An 18,935-nucleotide genomic window follows, 5' to 3' on the forward strand; every position below is an offset into this window, starting at 1 on the left:
AAGTCAGAATTCTGACTTTGTTCTCATACTGAAATAAAATTTAAAAATCAGTTTACTTTTTTAATTTCTTCCGTGGCCCTAATCCTCTTCCGTAGTTAAGGCAGATTTTATTGTATTAATATTATAGTCCAAGTGTAGACCACATAACCAAAAATATTTCCTCTTTTAATCACTTGGGTTTATTCGTTTTGTACCATTTGTCTTTAGAAAACAATCGTGTTTAAATTAAGAACTACATTTCCCATATTCCAGTGTATAGGTACGTCATCACTGCGCGTCCAATGTTGTTTTGGAGCGTTGGAAGATTTGACGCGACCTGTAAAGGTGTTTTTGATGCAGTCATATTTTACGAGTAAGGTATGTTATTTTATATCGTTTCTGAAAGCTATAATGTCAGTCAGCTAACTTTATAAATATGTGTCGTTAGGTAATATCTCAAAATGCGAACGTTTCTGCTTCATAGTTTTTGTTTGCTAATGAGCAGTTAAAGTTGCAGAGGCATTTCGGGTTTTTATCACTTCTGTTCTGTTTTATTTCCTCTTTGCAATTTTTATAAGTCTTAATAATTCCTTTAATTCCTACAGGCTTCATTTCAACCGTTTAAATGTTTATGCCCAGAGCATTGAAGGTAAAGAGACCTGTCCAAGGACCAGGCCATGGCTTCAATAAGAAAAGCAAGACTGATCAAGAAGATTGTGACCAAACGAACCCTCAGGCATCTTCTTTTCAGGAGGACGCATGTGAAGACACAAGAACTCAAAGTGACACTGGTGAACATTTGACAGAGAGCGCAACATGTGATTCTGGAGCTCCATCCTCCTCAGATAATGAAGATGAAGATGAAGAGGATCCAGTCAAATCTTTCAAAAAGAGCCAACGGTGGCCTGAGCCAGGAGAACCTGTCTGTGTAATGTGCGGTCGCTATGGGGAGTACATATGTGATGCTACTGATAATGATGTTTGCAGTCTTGAATGCAAAGCCAGTCATTTACTACAAATGGGAATAAGAGCTGGAGACGATGCCTTTGATGTGAAGGATGGAAACGCAGACAAAGGGAGCTCTAAATCTCACCATTCAGCATTTAACGCAGTGGGAAATGAAGCAAGCTATTCCTATAGGGAGGATCCATTTATATCAGGCCTCACAGATGATCAGGTGGAGCGAATTAGATCGGAGCTTGGCATCAAGGCTGAAGGAAATGATGTCAGAAGACCTATTGTTGAGTTTGAACACTGTGGCTTCCCATCACTGCTGAGTAGCAACCTGAGAAAAGCTGGTTATGAGGCTCCTACTCCAGTCCAGATGCAGATGGTGCCCATTGGTCTCTCTGGGAGGGATGTGATCGCCAGCGCTGACACAGGATCAGGGAAGACCATCGCTTTCCTGCTGCCTGTGGTAGTAAAAGCTCTGGAGGTAGAGTATCCCAACCAGCATTAGATGATTGTTTGGACACTTTTTTAATCTGTGTAGATTCACACATTTTGAGCGCCTATTAATCAATGGTTTAAAGAAGGCACATAAAGCTAAATTTAAGAGAAATATGCAGAACATCTTAAAAAAAGTCAAGCACACTGCAGAGCTGGAGGAGGTATCTGTAGAGAGGGAAGTCTCTGCAGAGACTGCTGCCCCCACAACCTGGTCCTTGATAAAGTAGATTATTCTCAAAAGAGAAATATGTGCTATTTTTCATAAATCAGGGCTTCTAATTTGCCAGATCTACAGTCTAAGTAACTACATTGAAAAAAAAAGGAACTGTAACAAAACTCACTGGATGAGGACACAAGATTATTTGCCACCTCACTCAGTAAAGAGGATGGTGAAGGGGGTAAAAGAAAAAGAAAAGTTTTTAATCATCAATAAGTCTCTAAAGGTGGGATAAAATCTATAAAACAGTTTGAACGAGATGTATCTAACATTGTTGATAAAGGAAACCTTTTTCTAGCTATACTCCATTTTAACGCATTTTATTCCTACAAAATTGGATTAATATATTTATAAGACAGAATTTCTTAATTATAGAAAAGGTTGGAAAACTTCTGCTATAAGAATTGAACAGGGATTTTCTTTCCTTATAGGTCTACACCTATAGGAAGTGAAACTATGCAGGGGGGGGAATAGTAGAAACCTTCAACACTTCACAAAACTTTTTCCATGCTTTTTGGTTTGGTGAAAGATGCTACAAACTATATAGCCCTCTTTAAAAAAAAAAAAAAAACTTTGATTTTTGTATATTTTATTTGTATCATTTAGAAAGCGGTTCAGGGCGTGTGCAGCCCATTGGCTCTGATCCTGACCCCTACCAGAGAGCTGGCCATTCAGATAGAGAGACAGGCCAAGGAGCTGGTGATGGGAATCCCTAACATGAGAACTGCACTGCTAGTGGGAGGCATGCCTCTTCCTCCACAGCTCCACCGCCTCAAAAGCAGCATCAAAGTAAAGTCACTGTTTAGTTTTTCTCACTCCAGCCATTTTTATTTAAATAGTTTTAAGTATGGCATCTTTTTCATCCTTATGTTTTCTCCGGCTCTCTATTAGATTGTTATTGCTACACCTGGAAGACTCATAGAAATCCTGAAGCAGAAAGCAGTTCAACTGGACAAAGTAAAGATTCTGGTGGTTGATGAGGTATGGCAACCTTAATAAAGTGTTTAGCAGGATCAATTAAACCTTTTTGTACCATTTCAGGCTGTGTCATCTTACAACCACAAATTTAAATGTATCTTCGCAAGATTTTATATGATGGATAAAAACAAAGTAGTGCATCACTGGGCAGTTAAAGGAAAAAGATGCAAGTTTTATGATTACTGCACTTAAATAAATCCACTGTGGAAGAACATGTTACATCATTTACTAAAAAGTTCGAAAGGTTCAAAGTCCCTAAATGAACAGGTTTTTAATGTGTATGTAAAAATAAAGTGGTAGAAGAAACAGTTTCTGCAAACGTCACGCTAATTAAAGTGCAGCGTTTGGCCTAATTTCACTGTCATTTTGACATCTTTCAGCATCAATACGTTGCACTGAAACGTACTGACAGTAACTCTGGGAGAGTGAGCCCACATGTCAGTCAAATGGTTGATTTCCCTTTTTTTTATGACCGTATCGGCCAGATTTTAGCGCAGTTGTGACACAGCATATCGGTCCTAAACCCTGGTATGAATCCAAGGTCATTTATGACAAAGCACCTGGGGAAAAAAAATCCAGTGCTCAAGTTTTTTGTAATTTTAAAGAAAACTTCATAATGGTAAAAAAAAAAAAAAAAAAAGAAGAAAAGTATTCAACTATATGTGGCTCTATATTTACACTATTGCTCCTACCGTATTTTCGCGACTATAAGGCGCATATAAACGTCTTTTTTCCCCTCAAAATGTGCAGCGCGCCCTATAGTGCGGTGTACCCTATGTGTGTTGTTACTACGGACCTTTGAGACCGCCATGAGAACGTTAAAGGGGGAAGTGTGGGCGTGGATTGGTTGCCACGCAAATGGACAGAAACTACCGCCTATGGTGATTTTTAAGAGAAAGACTTTGCCTAAAGAGACTTTTCCAGCTGGAGCCGTTATTATGGCAAATGAAAAGGGCTGGATGGATGAGCAGATGATGAAAGCGTGACTGAGGGAGGTGTATGTGAGGAGACCTGGTGGTTTTTTCCACGCATCACCATCGCTTTTAATCTGTGACTCCATGCATGCCCATCTCACAGCCGATGTGAAAAACAAGGTGAAACAAATGAACGCTGTGCTCGCTGTAATTCCGGGAGGTCTGACAAAGGAACTTCAACCGCTCGACATCGGTGCAAACCGGCCGTTCAAAGTAAGGCTGCGAGCGGCGTGGGAGTGATGGATGAACGACGGAGACCACAGTTTCACGAAAAGTGGAAGGCAGCGCCGGGCAAGTTACGCCACAGTTCGTGGATGGATTGTAGATGCTTGGGCTAACGTTTCTGCTGGCACTGTTGTTCGAGCTTTCGCAAAAGCCGGCATCATTTCCGAGGAGCCGCACGGCACGGAAAGTGACTCTGACAGTGAATAAGGGGAAATTGGCATGTCTGATTTAGCACAGCTGTTTAATTCAGAAACAGAGGATGATGACTTCGATGGGTTTGATTAATACTTTGTAATAAATACATGAATAAAGCACAATCATACTCAGTTTTGCTCCCGCTCTATTTTTAAATACGCAGTAGAGGTATTTAAAGGTAGTAGAGGATATGTACCGATATATATAACCCGCGCCCTATAACCCGGTGTGTGTTAAATACAGTAATGGCACACATAACTGAGACTGCGCCTTTTAGTACGGTGCGCCTTATGGTCGTGAAAATACGGTAGTCTTTCATAAATATCTCTTGAAAACACTCTTACCACAGGACTCTTTGTGTTTATCCTGTAGGTTGACACCATGCTGAAAATGGGCTTCCAGCAGCAGGTCCTGGAGGTTCTGGAGCATGTCACAGAGGAACACCAGACTCTGCTGGCTTCAGCCACGATTCCAGCAGGGACAGAGGAGTTGGCTGCTCGCTTAGTCCATGACCCCGTACGCATTGCTATAGGGGAGAAAAACCAACCGTGTGCTAACATCAGGCAGATCCTACTTTGGGTGGAGGAGCCGTCTAAGAAGAAGAAGCTGTTTGAAATTCTTAATGTAAGTTCAGATGTTTTTAGATTTATTTTAAAAAGTGCAAGTCAAGAAGTGCTTTGGCTTTAGGGTAAGGTTTTCTGTCTGATCTTGTTCTCTAAAGAGCAAACCAACTTGTTAGAGGGCAGAACAAAAGGTACTGCAGTGGGAAACATTAGTTTAGGTAATTACATCCATATTTAGTGGAGCTGTGTTTCTCTCAGTCCTGCAATGTTTTTTTTTTAATTTTTTTGGTTATTTTTTTAAGTTGGCAACCAATGACCAGTCTCTCTCCAGAGCATATTTATGCAGCAATTACCACAGCCTTGGAGCTATGGCCTCAGCCCAGGAATCCAAGTAGTGGCCAACATCTATCCAAAGAAAGGAAAGAAAGGGAGGCCTGTTCTCTTTGAGAGGCTTAAAAAAGCAGTGTTACACCATAGTTTACCTGACAGTAGCTTCAACTTTTAAGAGAGAGTCAAACTTTTTCAGCATGAAGTTGGAGGCTAGTCTTTATTCAAAGTGCAGATGAGTGAATAAGAAACATTCTGTTGGCAACCTGAACTTATTTGAAAAGTTAAAGGTATAGTGGAGGATGTTTTTTTTTACGGATGGATTATCAAAGTAAGTGGTCCTCTTCATTGTCAAATCAAACATTCTGCTGGTGTGTTTACGTAAGGCCGTCCTAGGTGCTCATCCCCGTTTTCAAATACCGGTGGTGAGTCTGACATGGTGGAAATATTGCTAACGGTCTTTTGGAAAGTAAGCTTGTATGAGCGATGCTAGCAGCAGCTTTTAAACAGAGCATGCACGAGGAGAAATGGGCTCATGCACGCTCCTGCGCGAGTGTAATAGTTGTTCCCTCTCGGGAGCAGGTACAGGTTTGTGCATACGCGTTTTTTTTTTAAAGTGGAGAGGGCTGGTCTTTTCAAAAATTGGCGAAAATCCTCCACTATACCTTTAAGAACACAATGGCATTTTTTAAACTCTCAACAGGTGAAGCTAACAGCATAAAATTTAAGTGATATAAAAAAAAATTATCAGGAAAAAAGGGAAATTGATGTTGAATACATTCATTAGATTGTGATACATTCTATAATTCTACTTTTGGAAACCTTTCAGATTAGGTGTTTATGCCTTCTATAATTTACTTTTGGGTGTTACATTGTCAAATGGCAACAGGTATAGTTTACAGTAGGTTTTATTTCAGGAAATGTAGGCAGATGGATGACATTCTCCAGAGCCTAAATGTAGATTAGGAGATCATCTTTTAAGGTTGATCTGGTTCTTTGACCTTTAAACTGGTTATACTATCAGTCTATATTATGATTAAAACCAAACACACTGTTGTATGCAGAGCAGGCGTTCTGCATGGAACAGTGTGTTTAAAATAATATGAAGTTCTTTAATTGAGCAACCTAATTCACTTTACGAAACACATTATACAGTATAGATTAATTACACAGACTGGGGTTTGTTAGCATTTCTCTTAATTTTGATTTCTGCTTACAGATGATGAAAACAAGAGTTTACACTGAAATTAGTTTCATATCTTACATTGTATGGTAGTAGTGTTGCTGTCATTTTGTGGTTGTAATGAATCCACTTTTCACCTTCTAGGATAATAAACTGTTCCAGCCTCCTGTGGTGGTTTTTGTAGACTGCAAACTGGGTGCTGATCTTCTGTGTGAGGCGGTTGCCAAGGTCACAGGCCTAACAACTGTAGCCATCCATTCTGACAAGACCCAGAGGGAGCGCAACCGCATCCTTAAGGTGAGAGTATGGCAAGCTGTATATGGATACAATGATTTGAAGAGCCTCCATGATTGGTGAAAAAACGTGGGTTTTCCTCATTAACTGTAGTTTTTTAAACCACAAACCCAAACCTAACCAATGTGCCACTATTTAACATTTGGTATTATTATGATTAATTTTAATATTTCTAAAAACTCATAAAGTTCATACAGCTTCTGTTATATAAAATGTGCTCTGATTCTTTAGGGTCTTTTGGATGGAAACTTTGAAGTAGTGATTAGTACAGGTGTGCTGGGCAGAGGACTTGACCTTGTCAACGTGAGATTGGTGGTGAACTTTGACATGCCGAACACCATGGATGAATATGTGCACCAGGTTAGTCAGTCGTTTTTTACACTACACAAGCTGACTAAAGAGTATAACTATAACTACTGTAAAAAATTTAAAAAAATGAATAAATGATGTTGGTTCTTTATAGTGTAATACTCTGGATCGAAATAAAAAAACAAAACGTGTCTCTTGGTTCATTCTCCTGGTTTCCTTATTAGGTTGGCAGAGCAGGGAGACTGGGCCACAGGGGAACTGCGATCACTTTCCTGAACAACAACAACAAACGGCTGTTCCTGGAGGTGGTGAACAGAGTCAAACCCACTGGGTCTATTCTACCCCCTCAGCTCCTAAACTCACCATACCTCTATGAACAACAGAAGAGGGAAAGTCAGAAGACTAAGATGAGAACTGACGACACTCTGGTTACTACAAACAACCTTTTAGACATCATAAAGAAACATGATCGTCGCAAGAAGTAGCTATTTGCTGATTTCCTCTCTATTGCACTGGAGCTCCCTGTTTATGATAAAGATATTACTTTTTTATTTTATGTGTTTCTTTAATAAACATGGATTTTGTATAATTTGATTTGTGTTTTGTAAACATTGTAAGAAAATACAGAATATTCATTCAGAATTTATTAAACCAAAGGTGAGTTTAGGATTTAGGGGATGCCTAGCTCAACTGTTAAAGACCCCGGTGTACCTGCAACAGCAGCAGCTTTGTTTTCAGTAATTTTACATCAAAATATGTGAGATTTGTTTTTTCTGTCTTGGCTGATTTTTCCAAGGAAATTTTTCCAATATATTTTACTGAATTTTCTGGGGGGTTTTTTTGGACACAAGAAACTTACAGACAACAAACTTAAAATTGTAACATGTACTTATACCCATAACATATACCCATTCTATTTGGTATAATTCCCATAATACAGAGTTTAACCTCTAATGGGACTTTTACCTTAAACAATTTAGTTAGACACCTAATAACATCCTTCCAAAACATCTGGATTTGAAGACATTTCCACAAACAATGGAGAAGAGTTAATTTTTCAAATAAGCATTTTGTGTTTCCAAGGAAAGTTAAATAAAACAACAGGATTTAAACCCTCCAACATTTTTGGAATGAAAAGATAAAAACAATGTGTTTTTCTTTACCTATCTGTTCTGACATATTTTTTTCCATAACAGATGGATAAAACCCTTATTGTTTTGCTGCATCATTCTACCTAAAATCTCTATTTACCTGACTTTGAAGAAGAAATAGCTATTACAGCTACCAATTGAAAGAGAGTGGTGTGTTTTCTAAGCATTTCTTAAATTTAGTACAGTTTTTCACAAAACTAATGGTTTTAAAGTCGTGCAGTTTTTTAAAAATTTCTACCAAGATTTGTCTTGAGTATATTTTTCTTATTAGATATCCCCCCTAAGCATGTGATTGTTAAATCTTAACATGAATGGTGGTTTTATCTTAATTCACCATTTATAAACAACATACTAACGAAATAGACTGGTTTAAAATAGACAAAATGACAAAAAAAAAAAAGTTTAGATTTAGCTTGCAGGTGCTGCCACCTAGCGTTAGAATAACATGGCTGCACGCCCGCATCAAAACCGTGACGCAATCATTTCCTATAATTCAGCCAATCAGCGGTCGCGGACTGCTGCGATTTGAAATTGAAGCGGGCGAAGGCGGAAGCGATCAGGAAAAGAGTAAATAAACAAAGTAGCTCCGTTTTTAGCGGAACCATTTAGTTCAGTTTGGGTTCTATTTGCGTTTAAAAAGTTTTCTTCGATGTTTTTAAATCGTTTCCAATCTGTATTAAATGCAGAGGAAAGTTTTGAAAGCTTACAGTTACCGTTAATTAACTAATCTGGAGGATTAATATCACGATGTCTATATTTAGCGTACAGGCGAGGAAACATACAGCCTATTACGACCATTTAGTGTCCGTATCAACGTCCAGGACACCCGGAAGAGACGGAAAGGGATCAGACACCTCTTCGGGAAAAAATGGGATACCAGGCGCTGAATCTGCCGCTGAGGACAGCAGGTTATCTGATAAAAGCCGACAGGAAAACAGGACTTATGTCATTTCTGCGCTGTCAAAGGGCGGCAGTGGGCAGCAGACTCCTCACCGAGGCAGACTCACCCTTCAGAGGAGGTCAAGGAGGAAAAGTGCTGGAAAATCTTTGACTGAAAGTAGCCAGAAGAGCCCTCCTGCTCCAGAGAAGAGACTAACTCTGCAGCGCAGGACCAGGACTCCCTCCGTGGATAAAAGCATGCGTGGGCAGCGTGGGGTCAGCGGCACGGCTGGCCCACAGCCTGCACCGAAAGTCCTCAGTGAACCAAACGGCAGACAGAGTTTAATTCGGTCTGCAAGTTTAAGAGAAACTAGGTCTAAAATAAAGGGATCAGAAGGTTTGACCACCAAGGGGCCCTTCAGGCACCTGGATGATTCTGCTCCCACGTTTAAAACGCCAACCAAAAAGACCCCGTTTGAAAGAATTGCGGCTAAAAGAGAAGTTTTTGAGAGACTGGCTTCTAAAGGAGCACCAAAACAAGACGGGCCTAAAAACACAGCTCAACAAGCAGAAAAGATTAAACCTGTTCCAACTCCCAGGGCCGGCAAAGCTTCCTCAGGGGGGCCCAGAGCCCATGCTTCTGTTCAGGAGAGGAAGCCAAGCATCACAGGTCAGGAAGGGGAGCTGCACCCTGCAAGGATGTCCACTCCATCCCTGAGCCATTCTGGGGAGACTGAGGAGCAACAGGAGACCTTAAAGATGGAGAACAGTGCAGTGACCGTAGCTGTCCGGGTCCGACCTTTCAGTGCCAGGTTAGTGGAGGGCCCGTTTGCAGGGGTGCAGCTAGATTTTTTTCCCTCTAATACAGAAGGTGGCAGCAGTAATACTCTGAAGGGGAATGTTCAACCTTATTAAACATTTAAATGTTTCTTATATTAACAACTACTTGACATAAGAAACCCTGTGGTTAATTATGCACACCAATATACAAACATTAAAGATGATAGATACAGAATTCATGCTCTTTTCAGAACTACACTTTGACTTATTTGGCGTAAAGATAAAATTATGTGTCTCTGCAAGTCATCTAGGAGTCTTCAGTGAAATCATAGATAAATAACTACTTTAATAATAACATAAAAAATGTATTAAATGTGGATATAAGTAGATTTAAATATAATTTTTTATTGCAGAATGATTCTTGATAAAAGTAGGTAATGACAATTGAAATATGTTCGCCCCAGAACTCAAACCTGAAAGAATTTTGTCCAATATACTTTTTAATTACACAGCATAGATGTTTAAATATTTGCGTCTATTTGTAGCAAAGGCTGCAGGAAAGTATCAGGGTCCTGAGGATCTGGTGCCTTTCAGCCATCCCTCAATGTTTATTGGTTATTGAATGGTGACCCCTATTAGGATTTTCTGGCTACGCCTCTGCCCATTTTTGGCCCCTGATTTCAGTTAAAAAAAATGTAGAAAAAATGTCCCAATTTCTGACAGATTCTTATGACAAGAATCTTATTTGGAGGATGTTGGATGCAGAACAATCTTTCTCTTGTCATGCATTCTTTCTTCTTTGTTTCATATCATCAGTGAAAAGGGCCGCAAACTTCCAGTGACTATTCTGGATAAACATGTTTATTAAATTTGGCTAAGTACAGTCAATGTTTTTAAAGAAAATTATTAGGAATTTATTTTCTGTCTGTTTGGAATAAAGTTTTATTCGGAACAAAAATCTAAATTCAATCCTAAAAAGTTAGAAGGCTGATCGTTATCTGCACCTGCTATTACTTTTAATTCGTTTTCAATAAAATATTGTATAGTTTGCTGAATAGGGAAAAGAGGAATTCACAAATTCATTATTTTGTGATTTTTTTATTTTTTGGAGAGGGAGAAAACAGGGAGAAAATTGGAATGGCCCCTGAGAACTTTCATCTTGCTTATTGTGGTACTTGGTGCAAAATTCAATTCAATTCAGTTTATTTATATAGAGCCAATTCACAACACATGCCATCTTAAGGCACAGTTCCCCAGATTTAAAGTTTTCTATCTAAGGAAAACCAGTTGATTGCATCGACTCATTGCCTCGAATGCAATCCGTTGCACTAAACATGCTTGTAGCGACAGTGGAGAGGAAAAACTCCCTTTTAACAGGAAGAAACCTCCAGCAGAACCAGGCTCAGTGTGAGCGGCCATCTGCCGAGGCTGACTGGGGTTCAAGGAGCCAGAAGCAGAGATACAAAAAGCAGCTTTAAAAGGCGGCTCCGTCCAGGAAACACACAGCCAGGCAGACGAGCTCCGAGTCAGCTCCCATGTCGGAGGATGCAGAGAGCACATCCAGCCAGTCACAGTCAGAAAAACAGGACTACACTGAAAAAACAGGCTGATCTCCTACATCTATAAACAAAGGTGTTGATAGCAGAAAAGTTGATCCAAAATGTTTGGACCACTCTGTTTTAAAGAGTCTACAGAGCCTCAAACAAAGTTTATGCATTCAGTGACATTTATTTTTCATCACATTTCACATTACAGACACTTATTTAATAAGCCAATCAAAGAAAAGGTGATTATACAATTTATTTTTTTGCTATTTTTTTTATTTTTTACAAACCATAAATTCAGAAGTGTTGTGTGCATTGTTATTTGGCATAAGTCCTGTGATTGTGATTCCTTTTTATTGAAAATGTAGTCCAAACAACTGCCTTTGAAAGTCACTTGATTAAATAATAAAAGCACAACGGAGAGCAAAGGGCACCGCAAATGGGTTATGGGAGAAAAAAACAATACCTCAAGCTTTGAAAATCTCCCGGAGCATCGCACTGTTTATACTCTATACTACTATGGTTGACTGCCTTTATTCACTGACTCAATGCAGGAAAAAAAAGAAGGAAAAAAGCAGCTAAAGCAGCTCTGCAGACTGGGATTTAAATGTCTAGCATTTCTAGATAAGGACCGCTATATATGGGGTTTGTCACACCTTGTAAGGGACATATGTAAGAATTGGCGCTCTGGTCACAGGAGACCAAAATGTTTGGTATCTCTACAGGTGGAGGAAAACTTCAGAGTTTTTTTTTTTTTTTTAAAGAGAGAGATGGGGCTAAATACAGAGAAAGAAAAGCTGAAGGCTGAAATAGACCTGAAACCAAGTGGATTACATTGCTGCACCACATTTTAAAGATTTTCATTTGGAAAGAGGGTTACATTTCGATTGATTTGGTTTAACTTTATCAGAACACAAATCCCAACAAAATGCAAAGATGTTGACCTTCTAATTGGACAAAAATCTATCAAAAAATAGTTAGGTTCTCTTTGCACAGCACTGTACTTATGTGTATGTAGCTGGTCTAAAGTTCCCAAATAGCTCGTCTGTTCTTAATTTGAACTTTATTGGGGGAGAAATTCAAGCCAAGTGTGTTTTGTATCTTCTGCTTTATTATAGAGAGAAGGCAGAAAAGGCCTCGCAGGTCATCTTCATGAACGGCCAGGAGACAAACGTCCAGCATCCAGACTCCAAGCAGAGCTACTCCTTCATTTATGACTTCTCCTTCTGCTCGGTGGAGGCCAGTGATCCGACCTTTGCAGGTCAAAAGACTGTGTACGAGACCCTGGGCAGGCCTTTGTTACAGAGGGCTTTTGAAGGATTTAACACCTGTTTGTTTGCATATGGCCAGACGGGTTCTGGTAAATCATACACGTGAGTGTTCCTTTCACTGCATCAGTTTTCCTCCATCAAACCTGTCACCTTTTCACCTTGATTGCTTTGAATTTGGCTGCTTCCTGCAGGATGATGGGCTTCGAGGAGGAGGCTGGGGTCATCCCACGGTTCTGTGAGGAGCTTTTTATGAAACTGGCCTCCATGGAAGAGGTAGCTTCACACTCAACTGGATGGCTAGTTAAAAATTTTAATGGCTAATTACCTTTTGTTTTTACTCCCAAAGCAAATTTTGTTATTAGAAAAATAGTTTTTATTCCTATCAGGTATGAAAACCTATTTTTTGCCTTTTTCAGGTGAAATGCCATGTCGAGATGAGCTACTTTGAAGTGTATAATGAAAGGATTCATGACCTGCTGGTGACTAGGGAGGAGCCAAACCAAAGGAAGATGCCGGTAAGTACTTCCTAGCAGATAGCTGGTTATTTTAGTGGGCTGTAGGAAGATTTTTTCCTTTTAAATTAGCCGTTTTTGTGTTAAGTTTTGTGTAGAGCAGAAAAAATAATACCCATTTTCGAAAGTTTGGTTTCCAAAAAATGCTAGTAGGAAACGCCTTTTTGTTATTAAAGTGATTAGAAGCTGGATTATGAAGATCTAACACTGGGGACTTATTTTTCAGCTAAGGGTGAGAGAGCATCCAGTCCACGGTCCTTATGTCGCTGAGCTCTCTGCGTAAGAAAAAAAAATTTCTTTGTAGGTTCATCTGATTCAAATGAAAGCTAAAAGGGTAAATCTGAACCTCTTATTTCTTTACTTTTTCAGGAACGTGGTGAGCTCTTACAGAGACATTCAGGTAAGCTAGAACTACTGTTATTGTGTTTTTCTTCTCTTACATGTAATGTTAAAGAGGAAATAAGCTGAAATTATCACCAAAATACATGGTTCTAAATTTTAGAAATGTGTCATAATTAGCAGTACCTTATCTTACAGGGCTGGTTGGAGCTTGGTAACAAACAAAGGGCCACAGCAGCTACAGGAATGAATGACAAAAGCTCCAGATCTCACTCTGTCTTCACCCTGGTTATGACCCAGACTAAGGTATGCACCCACTGTCACACAATAACCTGGGGAGGGTTTTAATAGATCATCCAGAGAGACATTTATGTGTTTTCAGACTGAGTTTGTGGAGGGAGAGGAACATGACCACAGCATCTCCAGCAGGATCAACTTGGTGGACCTCGCAGGCAGCGAGCGCTGCAGCACAGCCCAGACAAGCGGGGACAGACTCAGGGTATGCAATAGAGCAGGGATGTCCACCTCTGCTTCCTGTAGTCTTTCTACTTAAAGAAAGACAGTTTGGGAACTGATTTTGTTTTCACTATCTCTTTATTTAATTTTGAAATGAAAAATAGCATGATATCAGTCTACACTGATGAAATAAAACACCTCTCAGATTGCTTGACCTTTAGTCACATGAAAAAATAGGGCATCTAATTGCTTCCGTTTGGTTTTTCTAATATTTTTATTTCAAATAGATTTATTAACCCTGAACAATTCACATGATATAGATTTTTTTTTTAAATTAGGAATGAATCACTTAATTGTTAATTGAAATAACGGTCAACTAATTTAGAAATCTAATTATGGCTGTGGGGAATATACAGACTCCACCATATGCCACTTGCTGAAATAACATAAAACGCAGAGAAAAGTGTACTAAAACAGAAATTTTAGCTTAAGGTGGTTATTAATCCGTAAAAGTTTGATATTCAAAATAATCGCTAAAATGTTTTTTTCAATATTTTCTGTAAAAAAAAAGAAAAAAAAAGAAAAGGAAAATAAACTCTCAATGAACACTTGTGCATGTCTCCGCATTAGACGTGGTCAAAATCACAATGAGATTTTTGCATCAGGTTTGTTTGAATAAAAATATTACCAAGTATTTTGAAGAAGCTGATTAAACCTCAGACTTTTACTTTGGTTTTACTGTCGGCTCAACCAAGAGTGAAACCATAAATAAGTTAGCTGTTTAAAGCCTTCAGTCAGAAGATTGTAGCAGCTTATGAGTTTGGTGAGTGATTAAAAAAAATGTAAGCAAGCTGTAAAAAGGAGAGGATTCAGACAACAATCTGCCTTGATTAGGTTTGGCTGCTTTAAACCAATCTACATTTTATTAGTTTATTCAGAGCAGAAAGCAGTATCCCTAAAGAAGTCCTTAAAAGTTTATAAAGACATCAGAGCAGCTAACGAGCATTTGCTAATGTGGTATGAGATTCCTGCAACATCATTAAAGGGACAGCAGGAGTTTAAATCTCATGGAAAGGCTGGGAGGATGACATGTGTCCTGGGACAGATCATTATAAAAAATAACAATTTGGACCCCAGAAAGGGAAAACCTGTAAAGCTCATACCAAATGTAAAACGGATCTAAAAAAAAAAAAAAAAATCAGTGCAGCATGTCCTAACCAGCTTATCAGAGGGAAAATGGGGGAAAAACAAGAAACAAAGGAGTAATATTAAGGCAGAAAGGGGCCAGGTGCAACGTCACACTAATCTTTTCACTTAATTGATTATATTTTATAAACTAAAATGGCTTCAATTGTAATATAAAGTATACGTTTAAAAAGTAAAGTTTATTTTCTTTTACCTTTTCAGGAGGGAGCCAGCATCAATAAATCCCTGCTAACTCTTGGAAAGGTCATCTCTGCTCTATCAGAGCAGGTGCTCACCAGGAAGAAGGTCTTTATCCCGTACAGAGAATCTGTTCTTACGTGGTAAGTATGCTGAAAACATTGAGCTTTCCTCCCTCAGAAAGAGAACCATGAACTGAACCAATAAGCCAGGTTTATACTATATATGCTACCCTTTAAATGTGTCGGTCCTCATGATGAAGATTTGGCTAAACCCTTAAAATAAGTGGTTGTTAGGGATACTGTGAGCCCCATAGTATGATGCTAAACTCTACGCCCTCTTATCACTGTTTTCACTCTTCTAGTTGTTTTAGAAAATGTAGAATTTTTTGCTCAGACTATATAGATTGAGGTTCATAACTGCTTTGCAGCCATTTCATGACTCATGAACAGATATAAACGATTCTGAGCAGATTTACTGAAATGGCATGTTCTCCTGTCTATCAGGGAGTCATACTTTTTTATATGCATTAATTAAACTACTAATTGGATTTCTGTTCAACATATTGTTTCTCAGGATTTTATTATTTTCTCCCGCTGAATAAATGTACTCAAATGAAAGATTTTATTTTTTTTCTAAATGTATATTGGGAGATAATGATAATTGAATTAAAAGAAAAAGTATATTTTTTAACACGATTTTAACATGGATACCAATAATTGTAAAGGGAACTCAGTGACTTAGAAATTAGGCCAAAACTTTCTTAAGAAATGTGGGTTTTATTTTTTCTCTTCTTTGTCTCACAGGCTGTTAAAGGAGAGCCTTGGGGGTAACTCCAAGACGACCATGATTGCCACCGTTAGCCCGGCTGCCACCAATGTGGAGGAGAGCCTGAGCACGCTGCGCTATGCCCAGCAGGCCCGCACAATCATCAATGTGGCCAAAGTCAACGAAGACACCAGCGCCAAGCTGATCCGAGGTCAGACATCCACGATTTATACAATCAAATTAGTGCACCTTCTTTCTTTGAACTTATCGAGTAGAAGTTTCCTTTATTACTTCTTCAGACGTCAGAACTTTCGTTCTTCCGCTGCCTTTTTTTATCTCTGGAAAGTTTGATCTTCATCCTCTCTCCTCCCAGCGTTGCACCCTGCCCTCACATTTATCTCTCACTCCCTCCTTTGCTCTCGAGCTGAATTAAAGTGTGGCCCTAACCTTGCCTCCTGCCCTTATTTATGCACTGTCAGTGGCACGTAGCGGCTAACTGCCATGCAAGTATTATTTTTCATGCAACGTTTGTGCTGCTGTTAGATCTTCTTAGCACTAAGGGGAGCTCTTGCTACAGATTTAGCTCACCTCATCGCTCTGTGGGAGACTCGTTTAACTGAGCAAAGCCTCATGTAAATCATCAGATTGGGGTTTAGGTCAATGATAATATCTGAATATTTCTAAAGTAAAATTAATCAAATCCGTACAACATTTCCATGTAACTCTTTTTTTGCTGTTTTCTCATTACAAACCATCTACTCTTACCTTTGTAGAGCTGAAGGCAGAGGTGGAGAAGCTGCGTGCGGCCCAGATGAGCTCCCAGGGGGTTGAACCACAGAGAGTCAGGATGTTCCAGCAGGAGATCAACACCCTAAAGAATAAACTCTGTCAGCAAGAGAGGGAAATGTTTGAAGCCAATCGGTTAGCATCACTGCAATCATCCTAACATTTCTTATAGCTTCTCTGCTTTTTGGAATCCTGATAGGATAAGTTCAGGTGTCTGGGTTAGAAGAATGCAAACAATAACAACATAGAAAAACCTGGTTGTCAGCGCCGTGGAAGTGTCATTAGAAGTTTCACAGTATTTAACACACAACTGGATATTATTATTATCAAGTGACTGAAAAAGACGCTTTTATTGGAAAAATTCAGAGCTAAAAATCAGAGCTAAAATAATTTCTACGTTTGTTTTTTTTATTTTTTATTTAAAATCAGAATTTAGGTTTGGTTTGTTTTGTTTTTTTCATTTTACGAGAAATATTACATGATATATTAACATCTTTGCCCCTGCATATCAGTTTACAGCAGTTTCCCTTATTTTGATTGATTAATGCAGCTTTATTTTGATTCACTCTGAATTTATTAATTTGGGAACATGTGTATGATTTTTAACTCTGTTTTGCAGAGCTTGGAGAGAGAAGCTTGAGCAAGCAGAAATACGAAAACGGGAGGAGACCAAAGAGTTACAGGTGTGTATTTATTTTCCCTTCTTTTCAAAATGAGTACAAAAACTTAAAGTTGTCTGTTTAAAAAGGGTAAGCAGAGGAAAAACTCCAAGTATTTCTCTCTTTATTTAATCAGAAAGTAGGCGTGACGTTCAAAGTGGACAATCGTCTTCCAAACCTGGTGAACCTGAACGAGGACCCTCAGCTGTCAGAGATGCTTCTCTATATGATCAAAGAGGGCCGGACCACTGTAGGGAAGCTCAAACCGGACTCCACTCATGACATTCAGCTGACTGGAACCCTTATCGCTGATCGCCACTGGTGAGAATCCGACCCTGGTAGTTTAGGAATACAGTGTTCAGTTAAATAAACGTTAAATTACATTTTAATATTTTAACCTTTTTCTTTAAGTGTCATATCCAACATACATAATACTGTCAGCATCATCCCTATGGACAATGCTAAGACCTTTGTCAATGGGAACCTCATCTCTGAATCTACTGTGCTACATCATGTAAGTACTGAAAAATATTTGTTAGCTTCCATTATGGCAGATTAACTACAGCAAACATCCTGCCAACAATGAGACACTTTTATGCACATGTTAATTTCTTTTATTTTTTATTTTATATGTGGTATCCAGGGTGACAGAGTTATCCTGGGTGGGGACCACTACTTTCGCTTCAATCATCCAGCAGAGGTGCAGTCTGGGAAGCGGGTTTCATGCTGGACAGGAGCTGGTGATGGACAAAAAGACTTTGAATTTGCAAAGAATGAGCTACTTGCTTCTCAAAGAGCAGAGTAGGTTTTTAAGAAGCTTTTTAATTTAATCTACCAGGTAATATCAGAATTCCTTTAGGTTATACGTTATTTTTTTGTGTTATTTTTTCCTCAGGCTGGAGGCAGAAATCGAAGAAGCTCATTTAAAGGCAAAAGAGGAGATGATGCAAGGAATTCAGATGGCCAAAGAGGTGGCTCAAAAAGAGCTCTCTGACCAGAGGGCCCTTTATGAAAATAGGATCCAAACTTTGGAGAGAGAGCTGGTAGGTTTAAAACCTTTCATAGCCTGATACAAAATATAAAAATAAAAAAAATCACATGGAGGGTTTTTTGAGATACATAAACATATAAACATTAAAATCTTATGATCAGTGTGGATAAATTTAACTGAACTTGTCCAAGTTTTTGAGGGTTTTTTTAATTGTTAGTCCATATTTTTCTTGTAAATCCAACATACAAGGACTACTTAGTGAGGTTAAAAATATCTTTCAAAATATATATCAATGTTTAAACATTTGTACAGGCCATATTATCTTACGTGGAGTTTTTTTTTCATCATAACTAACATAGATAAAGACTTGAAAGGATCATAGTTTATGTATTTAATTAAACGATGTGTTTCACTTAAAGAATTGGGTTGCTGAACTAAAAAAAATGTTTCAATAATCCAATTTTTCGAGTGGCATCTGCAAAAAAAAATACACACAGTTTTTGATAAAAATTTTTTAAGCATAAAAAAACATAGCAAATTGATTTGAATTAATTAATTAATCATATAATTCATTTTTTTTTTTTTTGCAATATAAGGTTTTGTGCTACATTTAATGCAAAGCTTCTAGGGAGGTATTTGCAGCCACAATGTTCTAAATCTCTCTTCTTATGTATATATAGTTATGTATGTATGTGTATATATATATATATATATATATATATA

The 18,935-nt window shown here is 38.5% G+C and overlaps 2 protein-coding genes across 4 annotated transcripts in view; both read left to right on the top strand.

Annotated features, from left to right (window-relative positions):
• The first annotated feature begins 271 nt into the window (after positions 1-271).
• On the top strand, positions 272-7,445 carry ddx59 (DEAD-box helicase 59). Of its 3 annotated transcripts, none has more exons than XM_015373077.1 (8): positions 272-352; positions 585-1,414; positions 2,252-2,434; positions 2,537-2,626; positions 4,390-4,641; positions 6,235-6,387; positions 6,616-6,744; positions 6,918-7,178. In XM_015373077.1, the coding sequence occupies exons 2-8, from the start codon at positions 605-607 to the stop codon at positions 7,176-7,178; spliced, it is 1,878 nt and encodes a 625-aa protein (XP_015228563.1). In that variant the 5' UTR covers positions 272-352; positions 585-604. The 3 variants fall into 3 exon arrangements, with proteins under 3 accessions (XP_015228563.1, XP_015228564.1, XP_015228565.1); XM_015373078.1 differs by having other exon boundaries at positions 285-357; XM_015373079.1 differs by lacking the exon at positions 272-352 and having other exon boundaries at positions 605-1,414; positions 6,918-7,445.
• Positions 7,446-8,390: 945 nt separating this feature from the next.
• The window catches only part of kif14 (kinesin family member 14), a 24,379-nt gene continuing 13,834 nt past the window's right edge, over positions 8,391-18,935 (top strand). Inside the window, exons 1-16 of the mRNA XM_015373098.1 lie at positions 8,391-9,535; positions 12,166-12,420; positions 12,510-12,591; positions 12,735-12,833; positions 13,057-13,109; positions 13,200-13,230; positions 13,368-13,475; positions 13,552-13,668; positions 15,033-15,151; positions 15,815-15,987; positions 16,550-16,697; positions 17,182-17,245; positions 17,358-17,542; positions 17,633-17,735; positions 17,865-18,022; positions 18,117-18,264. Of these exons, the coding sequence (XP_015228584.1) occupies positions 8,592-9,535; positions 12,166-12,420; positions 12,510-12,591; positions 12,735-12,833; positions 13,057-13,109; positions 13,200-13,230; positions 13,368-13,475; positions 13,552-13,668; positions 15,033-15,151; positions 15,815-15,987; positions 16,550-16,697; positions 17,182-17,245; positions 17,358-17,542; positions 17,633-17,735; positions 17,865-18,022; positions 18,117-18,264 (2,787 nt within the window). The 5' untranslated portion in view covers positions 8,391-8,591. The remainder of the gene's footprint in view (positions 9,536-12,165; positions 12,421-12,509; positions 12,592-12,734; positions 12,834-13,056; positions 13,110-13,199; positions 13,231-13,367; positions 13,476-13,551; positions 13,669-15,032; positions 15,152-15,814; positions 15,988-16,549; positions 16,698-17,181; positions 17,246-17,357; positions 17,543-17,632; positions 17,736-17,864; positions 18,023-18,116; positions 18,265-18,935) is intronic.

This window comes from Cyprinodon variegatus, unplaced genomic scaffold (genome assembly GCF_000732505.1).
Source record: "Cyprinodon variegatus isolate N-32 unplaced genomic scaffold, C_variegatus-1.0 Scaffold80, whole genome shotgun sequence".
Classification (NCBI taxonomy): domain Eukaryota; kingdom Metazoa; phylum Chordata; class Actinopteri; order Cyprinodontiformes; family Cyprinodontidae; genus Cyprinodon; species Cyprinodon variegatus.